Consider the following 18,171-nt stretch of genomic DNA (forward strand, 5'->3'; position numbering starts at 1 on the left):
CGTCAGCTCTTCCCGGGGCCTGTCTCCCAGCGGGATCTGGGGGGAGGCAAAGGTTTCCTGCAGCCGTGAGCAGGAGCTGAAGAGCAGTGGCTTCGCCCTGACTTGACTTCCATAAAATCAGGATGCGCTCTGTGGGCTGCAACCTGCCTCCCACGCAGGAAAAGCCCTCGGCATTTCTTAGGCATACATCAGGGGAGAGGCAGTGCAGCAGTGAAACAGAGGGTGCCCTCTGTGCCCCCTCTGAAGCCCCCATGCCAGGCACACGACCCAGCCTGCTCTGTACCACGCACCCACCCTCCAAAACCCTGGGCTTTGGGCTGGCATTGGAGGGTGGGTGCACAGTACAGGCAGAGGAGGGGTCCCTAAGGACTCACAAACTAGGCGACCAGAGCTCTTCTGGAGCAGAGAGCTTTTAGAACAGTGTGAGAATAAAGGGAATTAGCACATCTTTATCTCCCAGAGTGGAGAGACTCTGTGTCAAGCTCATCTTTTTATCTGGCACTGTGTGACAGTACCACTGCAGATCAAAGGATGGGGAGAAGGAGGGACACTCACTGATGCCTTGTTTTCAGATGGGCTGAAGATGTAACCCCACTGCTAAAGAGGGACCTGGGGTCTGCCAGCTCAGCTCAGAGCCTGCCCTGGACCAGGCTGGTCAATAAGGGACTCTTCATCTCTCCTCTGAGAACACAGGAAGCTGTGCCACAGGGAGCTGGGGAGTCATGTCAACCCTCTCCCAGGGCACCCGTATCCAGAGCCCGCCACTGTGAGCCCCTCCCGGGGCAGGCACCAGCCTTACCTGAAGATCTGTCCCCACAGATGGCACATATGTGCTTGGTGAAGGAGGCCATCGTTCCTGAGGGATGTGCTGGCACTTTGAGGACTCCATTGAGCCCCAGGGGTGGCTTAATGTCTTCTGTGCTGGTGACGGAGTTCATGGGCGAGTTGAGCTGTCGAGGCAGAAGCACAGGGCTCAGGGGGGACCAGGGACATGGGATGTGGGGCTGTGCCAGCTGGGACATGGGGCTGGGTGGACGAGCAGGGGACAAGCTTCCAGTGGGGACCAGCACCACTTAAAACACCCACCACAAAGCTGAACCTCTGGGTTCATGATTTGGGCACGAGTGCTCACCCACTGCCCTGGCATAAGAGCTGGGCACTCAGGGAAGATGATCTGCAGTGATGGCTCATGGGAGAGCAGCTGGCTGGGAGCGAGTGCTTGCATGGGTGATGAAGGCCAGGACACTGGTGCATATCCTTTCAGCATTATCTCTCCAAAGGAACGCTTCATGGTAAATAAATAGATCCCAGATGCAACAGGGCCTGGCTTTCCAGAACTGGCTCGGGTGGGACACATCTCTGCAACTTCCACGTGTCTCCTTCCCTCCCCAGTGAGCTTGGCCCCCAGCAAGCAAAGAATGGGGTGGAAGCTGAGTGCTGGCATGGCACTGATGTGGAGTGAAGGATTCCTGTGGAGCAGGGCAGGGCTGTTATCCTCCTGTCTACAGAGAGAAACTGAGGCAGGGAGATGTAGGATTGACCCATCTATAAGGGAGACAAGCTCATGCAGACCCTGTGAGGGTCTGAGGGGGAGCCAGACTCAGTGACCCCAGGGACAGAGTGCTCCTCTGCGGGGACCACTGCACCGGGGACTGTCGCAGAGCCACCATCACTGTCAACCTCTAAACCCAAGTTGGATACACAGGATCCTGCTTCAGTTTGTTGTGTTTTTCTACCTAGTAGAGATCCTCAGCAATTGCACTTGTCACAAATTAATTCAGGGAAGTCCCAAGGCTTGTGATCTGTCAATTAGAGCAGAGCATCCATTCCTCCGGCTTTTAAGTCTCCAGGCTGGTGGGGAATATTTGGCAGGCAGATGACTAACAACCACAGAACAGAGCCAGGTAAACTCACCCTGGAGAAATGTGATGGATCTGCCTCCCTCTCCCACCCTGGTGGGCCAGCTGATGAATCAAAGGCAGCCAGGACCTGGTGTCACTGAGGGATACAATCCTGGGCTTCAGCTGCTGTTCCATAGAGCAAAGAGGGGAGGGACAAGCAGGTCCCCAGGCAGAAACCTCTCTCTTTGGGTCCCCAGGCACATGCTCTCACTGTGCTACCCTGGGAGCAGGGGCTGCCACTCAGGGTCACCACCCCCAGCAATCCCTCCCAGTGCACTCTGTGGGAAATGCAGCCATTTCCCAGGTGCAGCTGGTGGCTACAGCTCGTGTCACACTGCATCACTGGCCGTGGACACGTGGGACTGAGGGCAGAGGCCACGGCTGCCTGACGAAGATAAGCCTTTCACCACCACTTCCCCAAGCCCCAGAAGTCCACAGAGTCCACCCAAGCAGCCCCCTGAGAGCATCAGTGGGATGGTGAGCAGAGCAAGACCAGCCCAGGAGGGGTGGGGGTCCCGTGCATCAGCTGGTGGGCGCTGAGTCAGCCCCGGGCTGGGGCAGGGGAAGTCATTGGTTCCTCTCCCAGTGCTAGCCTGAAACCTCAGCAGAGGCACCACGTGCACCCCAGGGTTCCCACACCGCCCTGGCGCCTGCCCCGTGCCTTCCCCTCCCGGCTGGCTGCCGAAACCGGCAGCACGTGCAGGCAGGGAGGGGGCAGAGGGGGAGGCAGCAGCCCCTCGCCTTGGCACAGCACTTCTGCTCCGGGACAGGATGGCTCCAGCTCAGCAAGTGAGTGGGGACGCAGGAGGAATCAGTGCTTTTCTTCCCCAGTGATGCCAGAATCTCTCGGCGCCTTCCCTTCCCTCTTCAGCTCATTGCACCAGGGGACCGAATCCCATCCCTTCTGGCAAGCACAGCCAGAAGCACAGTTATTCCTCCTCCACCCAAAAAAAAAAAAAAATCCCACCCCTTCCCCGGTCCCCCAGGCACCTTTACAAAGAGCATTGTGCAAAGGCAGACGGCGGCTCTGGAAAAGCCTAATCCCGTGTCTGATCTCTCCCCGCTCACCCCCGGGCGCCCCGAGCTGCTGCCAGCGATGCCTGGGGCGGCTGCGCCACACAGCCCTGCAAGCTGCATGCAAAGTCCCTCCCTCACAGCTCTTACTGAAAATCCTGCACTTTTTTTTTCGTGTTTTCACAGAATTTTTAGGTAAGAGGGTTTAAGTAATACGTTAAACCCCGGTAAGCTGCAGAGCTGCTGCGTCTAGACCCCCCCAGTCTGGCTGGGACCCTGCTCACTACTGCGAACTATTCCTGCCCCGCACATCTCACCCACAGCCCAGCCCAGCACCAGCATCCCCTTCCCACAAGGGCCTGGTGTGCTGAGATCCCATGGCAGGACACCCTGCCTGATGTCCTGATTTTGGGGCTGCATTTGGAAACCATGTGGGATCCCGGGAAGCTCACACTGCTGGAGGGAGGGCAGGGGGAGCACTTGGAGCATCCTCCAGCACTGGCACTGAGGGCTGCTGGGTCCTCACCTCTGCAGAACGGGATGGGATAGGTAGAACGCCCTGTTCTGGGAGCCTGATGGCTCCTCCTCACCCTGGTGGAGCCAGAGTGGAGAGGCCCCACCCTGGGGACCCACCGCACCTCGCGCACCGCGTGCCCTTCTGCTCTGCTGGCTTTCCAGAGGCGACGAGGCATGGCCTGATGGCAAGTGGCGTCTGCCATCTGATGCAAACCACCTTCCATCAGTGCCATCCCCGCCCGGCGACGGGGGCCACACGCCTCATTACCCCGGCGCTCTGCCGGGCCGGTGCAGCGGCGCGGGGGCCGCGCTCCCCTCCGCGCATCGGCCTCGCCGCCAGCACCCTCCTCCTCCTCCTCCTCCTCCTCCTCCTCCTCTGCCGGCCCAGGTAGGCGCCTCTGCAGGGATGGGGACAGGGACCTAATGCGCCCAGACAGGGAGCAGATGGCAGGAGCCATTAGGCTGAAGGCCTCCGAACTGTCACCTCGAGGAAAACCACTTAAGACAAGTCCCCGGACGAGGATGGGTGTTCATGCCGCACCGAGGGCTGGAGCTGCGGCGCTGCCAGCGCACTCCCGGCACCATCCCACCACGCTCTCGCTTCCCCTTCCTGCCCTGGAGCTGTGTTTCGTTTCAGTTCCCCCGGCCTGCCAGCCCCAAAAGCAAACTGCACCTTACAATCGGCGCTGGGGGTGCATTGCCCCTTCCCCGTCGTCTCCCCAGCTTGTGGCTCACCCCGTGTTGCCTCACGTCCCCCTTCCTGCTCCTTCCCCACCACTTTGGCGCTGCTGCTGCTAATTTTGTTCTGACTGCCCGTTCCCAGGCGCCGTTTCAGTTCCCCTTCCCTCGGGATGGGAGGCAATGTGTCCACCCCACTCACCCACAGTGGGGAGCAGGGTGCAGGTCTATGGGGGTCACGGGCTGGATCCTGCCTGGGAGAATCTCATCCAAAGGCAAATTGCCTCTCTGTCCAGCACTGGGATGCTGGACCCTGGGGAAGCTGCCTGCGGGTCCCTAGGGATGGGACCCAGCACAGCCCCACGCAGAAAGACCTGTTATCTCTGGAAATAAATCAAGCCAATATTTAAAAATAAAGGTGCTGGCAGGTGCTTGACTCCCAGAGAGGGCCTGGAATAAATAAACCCACAGCGAGTGGCAGGTGGTGGCCAATTCCTTAATCTGCCCTTTTACTAAACATATACCGTGCGAGCAGCCAGCAACAGGTGGCAGGGGCTGGCCAGCGCCCCGATCTGGCTATTTTTAAAAAGAGCTTATCTCTCCCTAGTTGGAGGGTTTTTTACATAATCTTCTGCCAGCAAAGGCCAATCTTTCCCCTGCAAGGAGAAACGGGCAGCGGGCAGGGGACTCCTGGGTGTGCACAAGTGACAGGACAAGGAGAAACAGGCTCAAGCTGTGCCAGGTTTAGATTGGCTATTAGGGAAAATTTCTTCACTGAAAGGATCGTCAGGCATTGGAACAGGCTGCACAGGATTAGTCCAGGAATCACCATCCCTGGAAGTGTTCAAAAGGCTTGTGGATGTGGCCCTCAGGGGCATGGTTTTGTGGTGGACTTGGCAATGCTGGGTTAATGATTGGACTCAACGACCTTAGAGGGCTTTTCCAACCTTAACAACTCTATGATTCTACTGGGACCATGGGCTGGCCCTGGAGGGGATGTGCTGAGGTGATAATCCCAGGGTACAGACAGTCTTAGGGTGGCTGTGGCTCCTGCCTGCAGGTGACCCAGGGGTGGTCACTGCTCCCTTTTCACCCCCTGTTCACCTGGGGACAAACAGGTGATCTGTGGCCATATTCTGGCTCTGCTGGTCTCTCATAGCCCACCCAGGGCAGCCCCACAGGTAGCTCCAGCCAAAGGAGCAGGATGCCTCCAGCTTAGTTTCCCCTTTGGGATTCTGCTTTTCGCCTCTCTTTGGGGCCTCTCTGGATGAGAAAACCCAGGGATGTGGCTTCTCCCCAGCTAAACAAGCAGCACAGACATCCCCACCACTTACCTGTGGGCTGCTGGTGCCAAATCCCAGGCTGGGGGTGGAGGGGACGGACATTGAGTGCGGGCCCATGGGGGAGCTGATGACGGAGAAGGGAGGGCCCATGCCATTGATGGGCGAGCTCAGGGTGCTGATGGGCGAGTGCAGCTGGCCCGGGGAGCCCAGCGAGGAGCCGATGCCCGGCCCGATGGACGGGTGGAGGGACGGGGTGGCCATGGGCCCCCGGCTCGTGGGAGAGTTCAGGGATGTGGAATTGACTTGGTTGGAGAAATCTGGAAGAGAAGAAAGAGAGAGAAACGGGGTTGAGTCTCCCAGCTGGGACAGGCTCTGACGCGTCACCACAGCAAGCCCTGAGATGCAGACCCCTGCTCCTTGCCCTGCCAAGGGGCTGCTTTTCATCCTCCCCCAAAATTCCCAATGCACCTCCATCTTTCCAAACCATCTTCTGTTGGAGCATCTACACAGGCATTAAGAGAGGTGCTGAGAGCATTTCCACCTTGAGACAGGCATCAGTGCCCTCCTCCACCTCACTCACATGCTGTACCCTGGCTCTAAGCTCTGCCAGGGACTCAGCATCGCTGCTCCAGCTGATGCCATCCATGCCACAGGATAATTTGGATTTATCACAGGGCCAGGCCATGCATGGAGAACATGGGGCTGCAGCAGTGGTTCAGCAGCAAGAGCATGTCTGTGCATCACACAATTGATGTGTGTGTCCATCCACACACCAGCGTGCCACAAGGAAGGCTGTGTGCTCAAGGGTTGGACTGGATGATCCTGGAGGTTTTTTCTGACCTAAATGATCCTGTGGCTCTGTGTGCTAGCCAGGAGGAACACGCCTGCCTGCTGCATGGGGAGCAGGAGCAGCTCTGCAGGCACAGGACGGGCTGTGTCTGCCTGTGCCCCAGCGGCTCCGCCGTCCCGGGGGAGCGGGAGGAGGGGGGCGGGAAGAGGGGGTTATAAATAGACTTCGATTCTCCCAAGAGGAGACATGGAGCCATTCCTGGCACATTTCCTCCTCATCCTGTCACGCTGCTTGCAAAACAATCCCGAGCGAGGAAGGGGCTGGCTCGTGGCCCCCGGGCAGGCTGCGAGCAGGAGCGGACGGAAGGCGGCGGGGGTGGATGGGCAGTGTGGATGGGGCCCCCCCCAGCATGGCCACTGCTCACCCTGACACCCACCAGGACCCCCCAGTTCACACCAGCAAACGTGGATCCAGAGAGGAGGAAGCACCAGCCCCGCTTAGGCAAGGGGCCCTTCATGGTGGGTCTGGGAGCCACTGCTTTTGGCTACAGACCCCAAATTCTGGAAAATGTTGCCTTCAGTCTGCTTGGAGCCAGCTGTCTGCCCAGGATTTTGGAGCAATTAGCACATGAATGTTACACAGTGGGGAAACATGCTCGCTGGAAACACAGCAGCCCAGCCCCAGCAATCCTCCCCAGAGATCACCCATCCCAGTGGGGAAATCCCGGGATGAGGAAGTGAAGGCTCAGCAAGGCAGCAATACTCCTCTTGCAAAGCCATGGAACCAGCATCCCATCGCTGCACCTAGAGTCCCATCACTGCTCCCAGCATCCCAATGCTGCCCCCAGAATCCCACTGCTGCCCCCAGCATCCCATCACTGCATCTAGAGTACCACTGCTGCCCCCAGCATTCCACTGCTGCCCGCAGAACCCCACTGCTGCCTCCAGAATCCCATCACAGCCCCCAGCATCCCATCAGCATCCCTGGCCTGTGGTGGAAGGGAGCATTCCTGTCCCTGGGGGCCTGGCCTCGACTGGCTCTCAAAGGATGTTGATATAAAACAACCTCAGGCCACCACGTCACCCCTGGCTGAGTGACGTGCGGGCGGCACAACAGGAACCCCAGGAAATTCCTTCAGGCTTTGGGGTCTGCTCCAGGGCTTTAGCACAGTGGGACTGTGCTTCCCGGCTCTCTGCTCCTGGTGTTTTTTCCCCACTGCCATCCCAGCAGGGGGAAAAGGCAGGAGCTCATCCTGGAGCAGAGTTAGGGGGTCCCAGCCAGGCTTGAAGGACCCCAGAAACACCCAGAGCTGAGGTGATGGGTGGACACCTTCCAAGGATGCAGGACACCTTCCCCCAGATCCCCAGCCAGGGGAAACAGGCACTTGACCCGCCGGCAAAGGGAAGGCAGCGAAGCCCAGTCTTTCCTTTTAAAAGATCCTGAATATTTAAGGCAGGAGAGGTCACAGGCAGGTTACTGGCGACCAGCCCACGCCTACTCAAGCACATCAGAAAGCAAAGCACGTGTGGGGCCAGCACCTGTCCCGAAATCCCCGTCCCTGGGGTACCACGGGAGCTCCCCATCCCTGCACATCCCATGTCACATCAGCTCCCCTCATCCACCCTGTTCACACATGGATGTGATCCCCAGCACCCAGCACCCAGTCATGAGCTGGGGGTGTGTGGGAGGGATGGTCCAGAGAGAATAATTCAGGCAACAACAAAAAGGAGAGGAGAGGACTAACTGAGCATGGAACAGGGAGGTGTGGGTGCTGGCATGGACAGATTTGGGTGTGTTTTTTCATCCAAACCCCTTGGCCACATGCTCTGAAATCCAAACCAGACCTGAACTCCTTCAGAGTCCAGCTCAAGCAGCCCTCTGGACACTGGGATGTTTCCACTGCTCATCCAAACACTCCCCCCTCCAAAACCCCGCTGGAAGAGCTGCAGCAATGGAAAACGTTTTACCTCCAAACAACAAGCAAATATGGAAAAGGGTTTGGGGTTTTATCCTTAGCAAAATCAAGAGTCCACCTGAGGCAACTCAGGGCAGATGCTGCCAGCCCCTGGCTCGAGGGGGAGTGTTCCCAGCGGGAAGATGAGTTTTGAGAAAATAATGACTCGAGGTGGGGAGATGAGGACTGGGAGCAGGACATGAGGAGCTCACCCTCCTCCCTCATCACAAGTATCCTAGAGGACCCTGAATGAAAAATGAATGCTTTAAAAAAGGAAAAAAAGCCTAGACTGAGGAAAAACCCTTAATTGAAACAAATTCCCAAACTGATGAACACCACTTGGACTGCAGCAAACACAAGAGGCATTTTCCCAAATGCATTTTCAGTTCAAGTAGTGTGAGACTATTCCTCTTCCTTGTGGAGTTCTGCCATTTAAAGCTGTTGTGTGTGACTATCTCTTGATCAAAATAAACTCTTTGCCTGTTTCTAAATAAAAAAAAAAAAAGAGAGAGAAAAAGTTCTGAAAGCATTTCCCCTCTGTCACACCCATCAACTGCAGCTATTTTCTCTGTGTGTCCTTTGTTTAAGCACAACGACCTCTATATATCCCAGAAGATGCCCCATGGCAATTGGGAGATCAGAAACCAGAGCTCGTCAGCAGCTGAAGAATTTGCAGTGAAGCTCTTTTTTCTTCCTCTAAACTACGGACCCGCCAGCCACAGAATTTGGATGGGAATTTTTCCCAAAGAATATGACATTCAGGGCAGGGCCACGTGATCCATCTTGCAGTGATGGTGCTCTGTGGCTGCACAGAGCCACGGGCGTGATCCCGGCTCTGCTCCGCGGCACAGGAACCACCACACGGATACCAGAGCCAGAGGGTTCTGATCTGGCCTCCAGATAATGAGCCTGAGCCTTGTTTTTTCTGGCACAGTGTGCTCCTCCCTGCCCTTTCCCTCAGCAGGTACCTGCCTTTCCAAGATCTCTTCAGGATTCCACCATCCTGGGTGGGGAAGCTGAGGCACGGGGAGAGCAATGCCCCTGAGGAGGCAGGAGCCCTTCTAGCAGACAACGACTTAAAAATTTGGCTTTGAAGGTTGATGTGACCTTCACCAAGGTCACACAGGAAATGGGAGCCAAAGCTGGGAATAGATCCTGGCTACTGCAAGATGCAGGGTAGCATCTCAACTGCTGAATCAACCTTTCCTGTGGTTCTTTTTCCCTCCTGCCTCTGTGACAGACAGAACTCTCTTACTATTATCATCACCATAAGAAGAAAAAGAACAAGGATATTATTAATAATGTTCAATGAGGGGAAAAAACCATCTTCATAAAACATTTGTCCCCATTTTCATCCAGCTGCATCAGACCAGTGCAGCCAAGTACCCAACATCCCTGGGCAGTTCTACTGCTATTTTCCACTCCCTTGGCATTCTTGGGGCCAAGAGCACAAATCTCCAGTTTGGACCCAGCAAATATCCATGGCTGGACGCATCCCAGATGGGCAGGTCAGACCCTCTGGGAGCTGCGGTCGCTGGAAGCATCCAGAATGCCACCAGCCCTTGCAATCCTTCCCTGTGGCATTTTGTCACGCAGTGCACGGGACTCCAAGTGCTGCTGCTTGGCCAGGGCACGTCTGCAGCAGCTAAAGCAGCTTCTGCTGATCCGGCAGTATCACGAAGGGCTGTGATTTTAACATTTCTAGACCACGAAATGTCCCAAAGCAGAAACAATTCCAAGAGCACAGAGGTGCTTTTTTTTTTTTTCCCCAGGATAGCTCATTTGTACCGGAATAAACTGTACCAGCATAAGCTTTCGCCAGAATAATCTTCATTTATGCTTAAGAGGCTTTGCCAGTAAAACTACAGTGACCTAGCTCTGCTGGAAAACCTTTTCTGGCATATCCAGGGAGTTTCCTCAGCAGCTCGGTGCCTCGGCAGTCGGCTTCTGCGAGAGGGGAAGTTAAAAAAAAAACCCATATTTCAAGGCACAAACAGACTCCCCAAGTCGTGTTTTTCTGCAGCTGAGCAGAGCTGAAGCTCCAGGACACAGCCCACAGCCCTTCTGGGTGGGATTAGAGGGGTCTGCAGGCACTCCAGGGCTCAGTGGGAACACACAGTGGGAACACTCCATGTGCCTGTCTCCAACCCCAGCCGAGATTTGGAAGGTCACCCACAACCTCTGGCTTCCGCTTTTTTTTTTTTTTTCACCTCAGCACCTCTTCCTCCTTAATCAGAAAGCAAATCAATTCTGAGTATTAAACAGCAGGAAATTCTAAATTTGGGTTGCCACTCCCTTCCTTAAGTCAGCCCTCCCTGTTAGGGCTTTGCAGTGCTGTGGGGCCACGCTGGGAGGGGAGTGGGACCAGGAGCTAAGATCAGGCTTCTGGAAACCTCCTCCTCCTCCTCTGCTCTCAAGAGTCACTTTGGTGGTGACCAGGTTCCAAACTCTGACACCCAAATGCACATGGGATCTGCAGGCAAATACAGCACCCCAAGCCCACGAGCACTGTTCCTTTTCTGGTGACTCTAAACCTAAATGAACTCGGTAGTGAAAATCACTGTCCTTTTGCTCTCATTCCTCAAAAGTAGTTCAGAAATCTCGTGTGCTTTCCAGACAAGGAACCTCAAAATGATAGAGGCTCCCCCCCACTCCTTTCGCCTTCCCAAGCAAATGAAGGCACTGGTGGCAAACAGTGGGATGAGGGGAGCAACAGGCAGACAGTGGATCTGGGCAGGACACGAGGGTTTGGCTGCAGCTTTCATGGGAAAATTGCCATGGTAATACTGTGACCACAAGAGGTCAGGTCCTCACTTTTGTCCTGATCACAAACTCAGTGATGAATTTAAATAGCCCCTGGCCTACAATCTTGAGTAAGTTTGCTCTCAATTTATATCAACAGAGCTGAGAACTGAAGTGAGGATGGAGTAAGAACTGCCTCTTCCCGTTCCAGGGAACTGGAACTGTGGACCCAACAGTGCCTGACTTGGGCAAACTCAGGGGGATGACCTGCATGGTGCAGTGTGGCTGCTACCCCAGAAAATCACCCACAGGTCCAAGAAACAAGCATCATCCTGTGGCCCAAGCCCGTTAAGCTGCCTTTATAGCAGAGGACAGAGAGGACAGGCAACTGATGCTCTTAAATCACCCAAGTGCCAGGCACACAGTCAGGGCATGCTTGGAATGGGCACTCCAAGACTTCAGAAGATGCAGCTGTGTTAACTATACATCCCTTCTGAATATTGTTTCTACAGCTACAGGCAAAAGGATGTAGGAGCACGGGATGTGCAGTCAAGTGTGCTGAGTAGCTCTGATTTCACCGAAAAGTAACTGGAATTGATTTTTCTTTTTACATTTCTGGACTAGAGTACAAAAACAAAGCTGAGAACATCCCTCTCAGACCTCCTAAAGTCTGCACAGGGGACAGCACACAGAAACCTGTCTTTTTGCGGGCATTTGAAGATCACCACGTGCAGTTTCTCTTTGGGAAGCTGCTCCAAAGTTTGGGGGTGTTTCTTAAGCTGTGCCCGGCACCTTCCCCCAGGAAGCACCGGGTGATGCCACAGGGGTTCAACCTGCTCGAGGATGGTGAGAAACTCGGTTTCAGCTGCTCTCTGCTCTGGGTGGGTTGTTCCTCCTCCCATCAGGTTTCACTTTGACCAAACTAAAACCTCAAAGCCACACAGCTTCTCACCTCTGGCTCCCTGCTCCCACCCGAAATGCTCCGTCAGGACCGCTCAGCACCTCCGCCAAACCCAGTGAGGAGCAGAGGTGTGTTTTGGGGCTTCAGTGCAGCATCAGGGGTCCCCTTCCAGGGATTTCCTCAGCTGGAGGAAATCCAGCAGCACCCTCTGCGTGCTGCCAGCCTGCCCCCTCACAGGCATTATCTGCTGCCTCCTGCCAGCATTTCACCTTATGGGTTGATGGACCGTGCCATGAGATCACAGTGCCCACGAGCGGCTTTTCCACGGCACTCTGCAACCCAACCTCTCCCTTCTCAACCAGAGTCCCTGCTGCACCACTCAGGAAACCTCTGCTCTCTTCCCACAAGATGAAGGGGAAGAGGAAGTGCAAGATCATCCCATTGCCAAGCCACGGGGGCTCCCCAGAGTGGTACCCACTCCAAACCTCGCAGCAGCGCTCCAAGGAGTTGGCAGCATCCCTATCCCACGGAGCAGAGCTGGGTCACCTCTGTCCCTGCAGCTCCAACACCTGTTCTCCCTCTCTATCCTATTTTATTTTCCCCTTTGGATACAACTCTGCAGGAAACACCAGCCCTCCCCAGTGCCACAGGGAAGGACCACAGTGTGATCACAGCCATGGACCAGGCTGGCAAGTCCTAGGGTGGCATTTGGGGGCCTCTCCCCAGGCAACCTGCATGGGTGACCACACGCTCACCCGTGTGCCCATCTTTTGGCAATCTGGCTCAGAGCACCACTGGCTCAGGGTCACTTTTGGGAGACACTCACCCCTAACCCACCCCATCACCTGCTAGAGCCTGGCTTCCCAGGGGTCTGGAGACACCCCACCACAGGATCCACACCAAACAGGGGATGTTTGTGCCTGATGCTGCAGAGCATGGAGGAGGGGGGAACCCTGCTGAGGACACGTGTGCTCAGGGGAGACACAGCCCCCAGGCCAGGGCTGACCAAGTGTGCTCAGCTCTGGCACAGGGGCTTATTTCGTGTTTTTTGCCTTAAAACCCCATCCCACCCTCTCAGCAGCCCTCTAAAAGCAAAGCCCACTCTTGGAGCTCCTGTCAGAGTTGGAAGCCTGCGGGGGTTACTCCTGTCTCCGAGGGGGAAGGACTGAAAAGAGGAATTTTCCAGAAGCTGCTTTGCCCGCGAAGAACCACCACGTCACCGGAGGAAGTGCCTGCAAACGCCTCTTCCTCCAGCACTCCCGGCTTCCTGCCCCACGTGGACCCCCATCCCAAATCATCCCCCCCTCCCATGGAGGACCCCCACCCGTGTGTGCTTCGGTTTGCATCTCCCAGGTAGACGGGGCAGCCCCTTTGGCAGGAGCTGGGGCTGTGGGCGGAGAAGGGAAAAGCAGGAAGCGTGAGAGAGCAGGGACATATGGAAAGTGTGAGGAGCCCCCGGGAGAGCAGGGAAGCCCAGGGGGAAGGGGCGGGCAGCGCTGGGCTCTCCCCCACCCTGGCAGCGGTGGGTGGAGGGGGAGGGTGCACCCAGGCAAACAAGGATTCTGCTGATAAAGCAAATGTGACTCAATCACACGCTTGTGCAAAGATGTCACAACAGTCCTGAGAAATTACAGGCTCCTATTTCATCCCTCAAGGGCCGGCGCTGTCCCTGCTCTCACAATGTGCTCTGTTCTGCTGTCAGCGGCGCAGCGAGTGCCCCTAATTTACTGGCTGGGAACCCGCTGCAGGAACAGGCAATAATAGGTGCAGTGTAGTGCTGCTGCCAGGGCTCCTGGGCTGGCAGCAGGAATGGGGGATGGCTGACGAAGGGCTCGACGTGTTGGCTCTTTGGAGCCAGTGCCATCGCTGGCAGAAGCAGCTCCGAGCAGGGACTCGCTGTCCCCTCCCTGCCCTGAGCTTTCAGGCCATGGGACGAGGGACAGATGCTCCCAGCTCAGCTCTTGGTCCCAAATGTGTTAGGAGCAGCTGAACAAACCCTGCTTGGGGTTGCATCTCTGCACCTTCTTGGGTGGCCCCATGCACCCCCGAAAGGGGGTTTGGGGGACACAGACCCTGCTGCCAAAGCACAAGGGCTCAGCCCCCATCGCTGCAATCGTTCCCTGCCATTAACCTTCCCCAAACACAGCCAGGGGCAGGCCATGCCAGGGGGGAATTTGTACCTGCTGGCCCCCTTCCAGCCTCCAAAGAGCACTGGTGAATCCAAACCATCAGGAAAAGAAGCCAACAGAGGGGAAGATTACCCCTCTGCTCTGTAAAGACAGTGGGCTGCACCCAGGGGTCCTTTCAGCCCTCCCTGATGGACATCACCAGCGTGGGGACATGGTGGTGGTGCTTCCCAATGTCTGCCCACCCTGTCCTGGGAATCAGAGACCTCTGCTCGGAGCTCCTCAACCTCCCTGCAACCGCTGACCTTCGCAGCCTCCCTGACTCCATCCCGCTCTCCGAAAAGAGCGCGGTGAGAGCAAAAGCACAGTGGTCCCGCAGGTTGCTGGAGCTCATTATGGCCTTTTAATTACATTCAATTGCGGTTTTATGGGCTTACGGGCAAATTGGAAGTGATCTAATTGCCCTTGAGGGGGTGCTGGGCTCTGAGCTATGAAAAACCAAGCAGGATCCAGCGAGACGCGCGGGGAGCTCGGAAGCATTAGGCTCATTCCAACAGAAAGAGGAGAAGCTTTGACTCACACTGAAGATCCCCCAGGACTTCCCAGAAATGAGCCACACACGTGGCACATGCTGAGAACACCGGAGAACCCGGATCAGGTGCTGCTCCACTGCCCTAGCCTGTCCCACCTGCTGTCCCCAACACCTGGATCCATCCCCCCAACAGGAGGATGGATGTGGAGAGGAGATGGGCTCAGACCTGGAGCTAAGCTCTCTGCTCCCTGGGGAACACACTACCTGGAGCCCTAAAACATCCCCCTCCAAAGCAGGCAGGGAAAAAAAGCAGCCAAAAGGGTGCAATGAAGCAGGGATGAGAGCTCTGGGAAACAGGAGCTCTCAGCCCTCAGCTCCCTACATTCTCCCTCCAGGAGATCTGGGATGAGCCAAATCCCAAAGACCAAGAGCGGGAGCAGCCCGACAGCTCTCCCGGCCACTGGCTTTGAGATCTGAGGGCTAAAACATGTGTTCCCCAGTTGCTAATGGGCCCTGGAGGTGCAGAGCTCCAGGACAAGGGATGTGCTGCATCTATCCTTGTTTTGCTGATTTTGGGGGCTGACCAGAGGCGCGGGCAGGAGTTGACAGCACCTCCACACCTCCCTGCTGCTCTTCTGCTCCAGCCTGCGGTCAGTGCTGTGAGCAACCATTGCTTTAAAAAGTCCTACAGGATCCATGTGACGGGACAAGCTCCATCCTCAGGGCCTGAGACGGCAGCAGGAGGTGAGAGGAGGAGGACACAGCCGTGTGTTGTGGATTCCTTCCTCCGCCTGGCTCCCAGGAACAACGGCCCACAAGCCACCAGCCAGACGGATTATATTACGGTGCTGTGCGTGCACATTAATCCAGATTTGAGATAATTACAGTCATTCACTTGGCATAATGGGCTTTAATCGACCCAACGTGGCTGGTGCTGGTGCTCGCCGCCAGTGTGCAGCTGGCAGCCCAACATGCCAAAGCTGTGCTGCCACTGGCCACACCACGACCAGCCAAAGGCAACGCCTCTAACTGGTTTCCCAGAAAAACAGCTTTCCAGAAAAACAGTTGTGGTAATTTTCCTTAGGAGGACGGCAAGGCCACGTGGGTCTTCTCATCTCTCAGTTGAGACCAGGCCAGCCTGGCTTGGGCACGAGGTGTCATCTGGTCAGGACACATCTCGTGAGCATCCAAGTGGGATGAGCCACTCCTCCAAGGGCTTCACTGCTGGGAACTGTGCAAGGGCAGCCCATGGGAACGCTGTTTTCCCAAGTCTCCTTGGAGAAATGCCCACCTCTCAGAATGATGGCTGGTGGTGGGTTCGTCAACAGATCCCTGAAGGTCCCTCCCCACCAGCATTTTCATGCTTTAATTGTCACAGAGCTGGAAACACAGACGGGCAAAGGATCCCAGGGTCTCAAAACAGCCATTCCTTCCCATCTCAGCTCCTCCTCCACATCTCCACCGATGACTGGAGAATGCTTTGGAGTGAGCCAGTTCCCTCAGGGACAAACCACCCACTTTGTGCACAGTAGTTGGAGGTCCAGGAGAAGGAGCCTGAGAACTGGGTGCCTACACAGGAAGGTGCCTGACAAGACAGGGAAGGCAGCTGCCAGAGCCAGGTCCCCTCCCATAAAAGCAAGTTCCCTCTGGAAACTACATGGCATGCACTTTTCTCCAAGAGAAAGAAGCTGCCTTTGGTCTTGTGTGACCCCACTGGGGTTCAGTAACACATGCTGGGCAGGAGGGAAGGTTTAAGGCCCCTCGACTCCAGCTGTGTGGTTGGAGGGATGGGCAGGCAGGGCTGGGGGGTTGCTCCCCCTTCCCAGGCCAGAGAGGAGGCTTGGGAAAGCTCTTCCCTCCCCCGGGCAGGCCGCAGCAAAGGATGGGCTGCCTTTGGGTTTAAGTTTCTGGTTCGAGTCCAAAGCTAATTAGGCTGCGCCAAGTCCAATCAGATAGCGGCGGCTAATTGAGCTCAGAACAGACGGGTCAATGTCCAGCGGGTCTCGGTGTTCCAGGCGTTTTGTCAGCCCCCAGATAACTGCCAGGGCCTGGGAAGGGGAAGGACCCCCACAAAAATGTTCCCTTCATGAACAGTCAGAGTCTTTCCCTGCCAGAGCTGATACAACTCCGGGTTAACCCCTCGGGTGCTGCCAGCATCGTCCTCCTGCCCGAGGAACCCCAAGGGAGGAAGATGCCCCAACGGCATTGCTGGGGCAGAAATAAAAGTAGGTGTGGGATGAAACAGGGTGACTGCCCACCATGCTGTCAGGGTGTCACCCCAGGAACAGCTGAGCCATGCCACAGGCCACACAGAACCCCCAAACCATATAGCAATGGCAAACCAGAGGAATTCCAGCCACCCAGCTCCTGAAAACCAGTGAGAATAAGGACCGTGGAGCTGGGTACTCCATGCTCTCTGCACAGCTCCCAGTACTCCTCCAAAGTTGGGTTAGATGTGTCTGCACTCAACTGCAGCCTCCAGGCTATGAGAGAGGGGTTTGTCCAAGCCAGCAGCACAGCTCTGGGAGCCAGCAGGGCAGTGGGACAGGGTCAGCAGCAGTGCCCAGATGTACCTGGGCATTGTGACTGGGCAGCAGCCCTAAAATGAAGGGGCTGCAGCAAGGCACTGGGATCAGGGAGAGCAGTGATGAAGATGAGGGGCTCTGAGGAAGGCTCCAACAAGCCCTCCCTCGGGCAGCTCTCAGCCCCGCTGATCAGCTCCCCCAGCTCCTGACTTAAACCCAGGACAAGGACAACATCCAGCTTCCTAGAAGCCACGCACTTCCTTTTTTTCCTCCAACCCTTTGCTTCCAGGCCCAAGCACCCTCCACCTGGGCAGGGAGATGCCAGCCTCGATCCCTGCAGCGGGAACACCGAGAGCAATCCCTGTGTCCACCCCCTCCACCCCCAGCTGCTGGGAAAGGCTGTTCCTCTTCAGCTGACAAATAGATGAGACGTTTCATTAATAAACCTCAGCTTCTCCTAACACTTCTGATTACAATCTCTCTGTTTGGATCCGTGCTCATATTACACGTTCGTCTCAATTATATATTCCCTTCTCCTTAAATCCCCACTTATCTCCTTTACCACGTAAATCACGGAGTGGGCTCGGGCTTTTTTTGCCTCCTTAACTTTCCTGGCTCCAACAGCACTTGTAAAATAAAGAGGAATTTAAACTGCAGCATGTCCCAGTGGCCTCTGAGCTCATCTCCCAGCAGATCCACCCAAGGAGGGTGACCGGGATCCTGCCAAGCTCTGCACCAGCACTCACTTCCAGCCCCACCATGCTCACAAAACACTTCTATTTACTTTTTGCTCAGCCTGAGGCAAATCCTTGCTGGGGCATCACTGGGGACAACTCCCCCCCACAAGGCCCTTGGACCAGCTGGAGCGGAACATGTGAGACACCAACCAGAGCAGCAGCGCAGGGAGAGAGCCCAGGCTGGCTCCCCCCTCACTGCCCCACATCCCTCTGGCAATTAAGGCAATTGCCTGCATGGAAACCTAATTATATTAGGGAAGTATTTAGTAATTTTTAACTGTTCAGCTGGTGGCTCAGCTCCCTCCCCCTCCTGCATTCCAGCAGCGCTGGGCAGGAGTTGCAGCTCTGGATTCTCCTCCTCTTCCACCACTGCTTTAAAGAGTAATAGTGAGGAAGAGGAGCCAGATGGTGTGATGGGCAGGCAGTGGGCTGGGACTCAGGTGGTGGCCCAGGTGGCCCTGGGTGAACTAGA

At 56.0% G+C, this 18,171-nt stretch overlaps 1 protein-coding gene across 1 annotated transcript in view; it reads right to left on the reverse strand.

Moving 5' to 3' along the window:
* Nucleotides 1-5,653, reverse strand: part of RXRA (retinoid X receptor alpha) — a 34,193-nt gene extending 28,540 nt beyond the window's left edge. Inside the window, exons 1-2 of the mRNA XM_018074344.3 lie at nt 5,444-5,653; nt 800-950 (exon numbers count right to left, since the gene is read on the reverse strand). Coding sequence (XP_017929833.1) covers nt 800-950; nt 5,444-5,653 — 361 coding nt within the window. The remainder of the gene's footprint in view (nt 1-799; nt 951-5,443) is intronic.
* Nucleotides 5,654-18,171: the final 12,518 nt, after the last annotated feature.

The sequence above is a fragment of the Manacus vitellinus genome, unplaced genomic scaffold (assembly GCF_001715985.3).
Source record: "Manacus vitellinus isolate BGI_N305 unplaced genomic scaffold, ASM171598v3 scaffold_27_pilon, whole genome shotgun sequence".
NCBI lineage: Eukaryota > Metazoa > Chordata > Aves > Passeriformes > Pipridae > Manacus > Manacus vitellinus.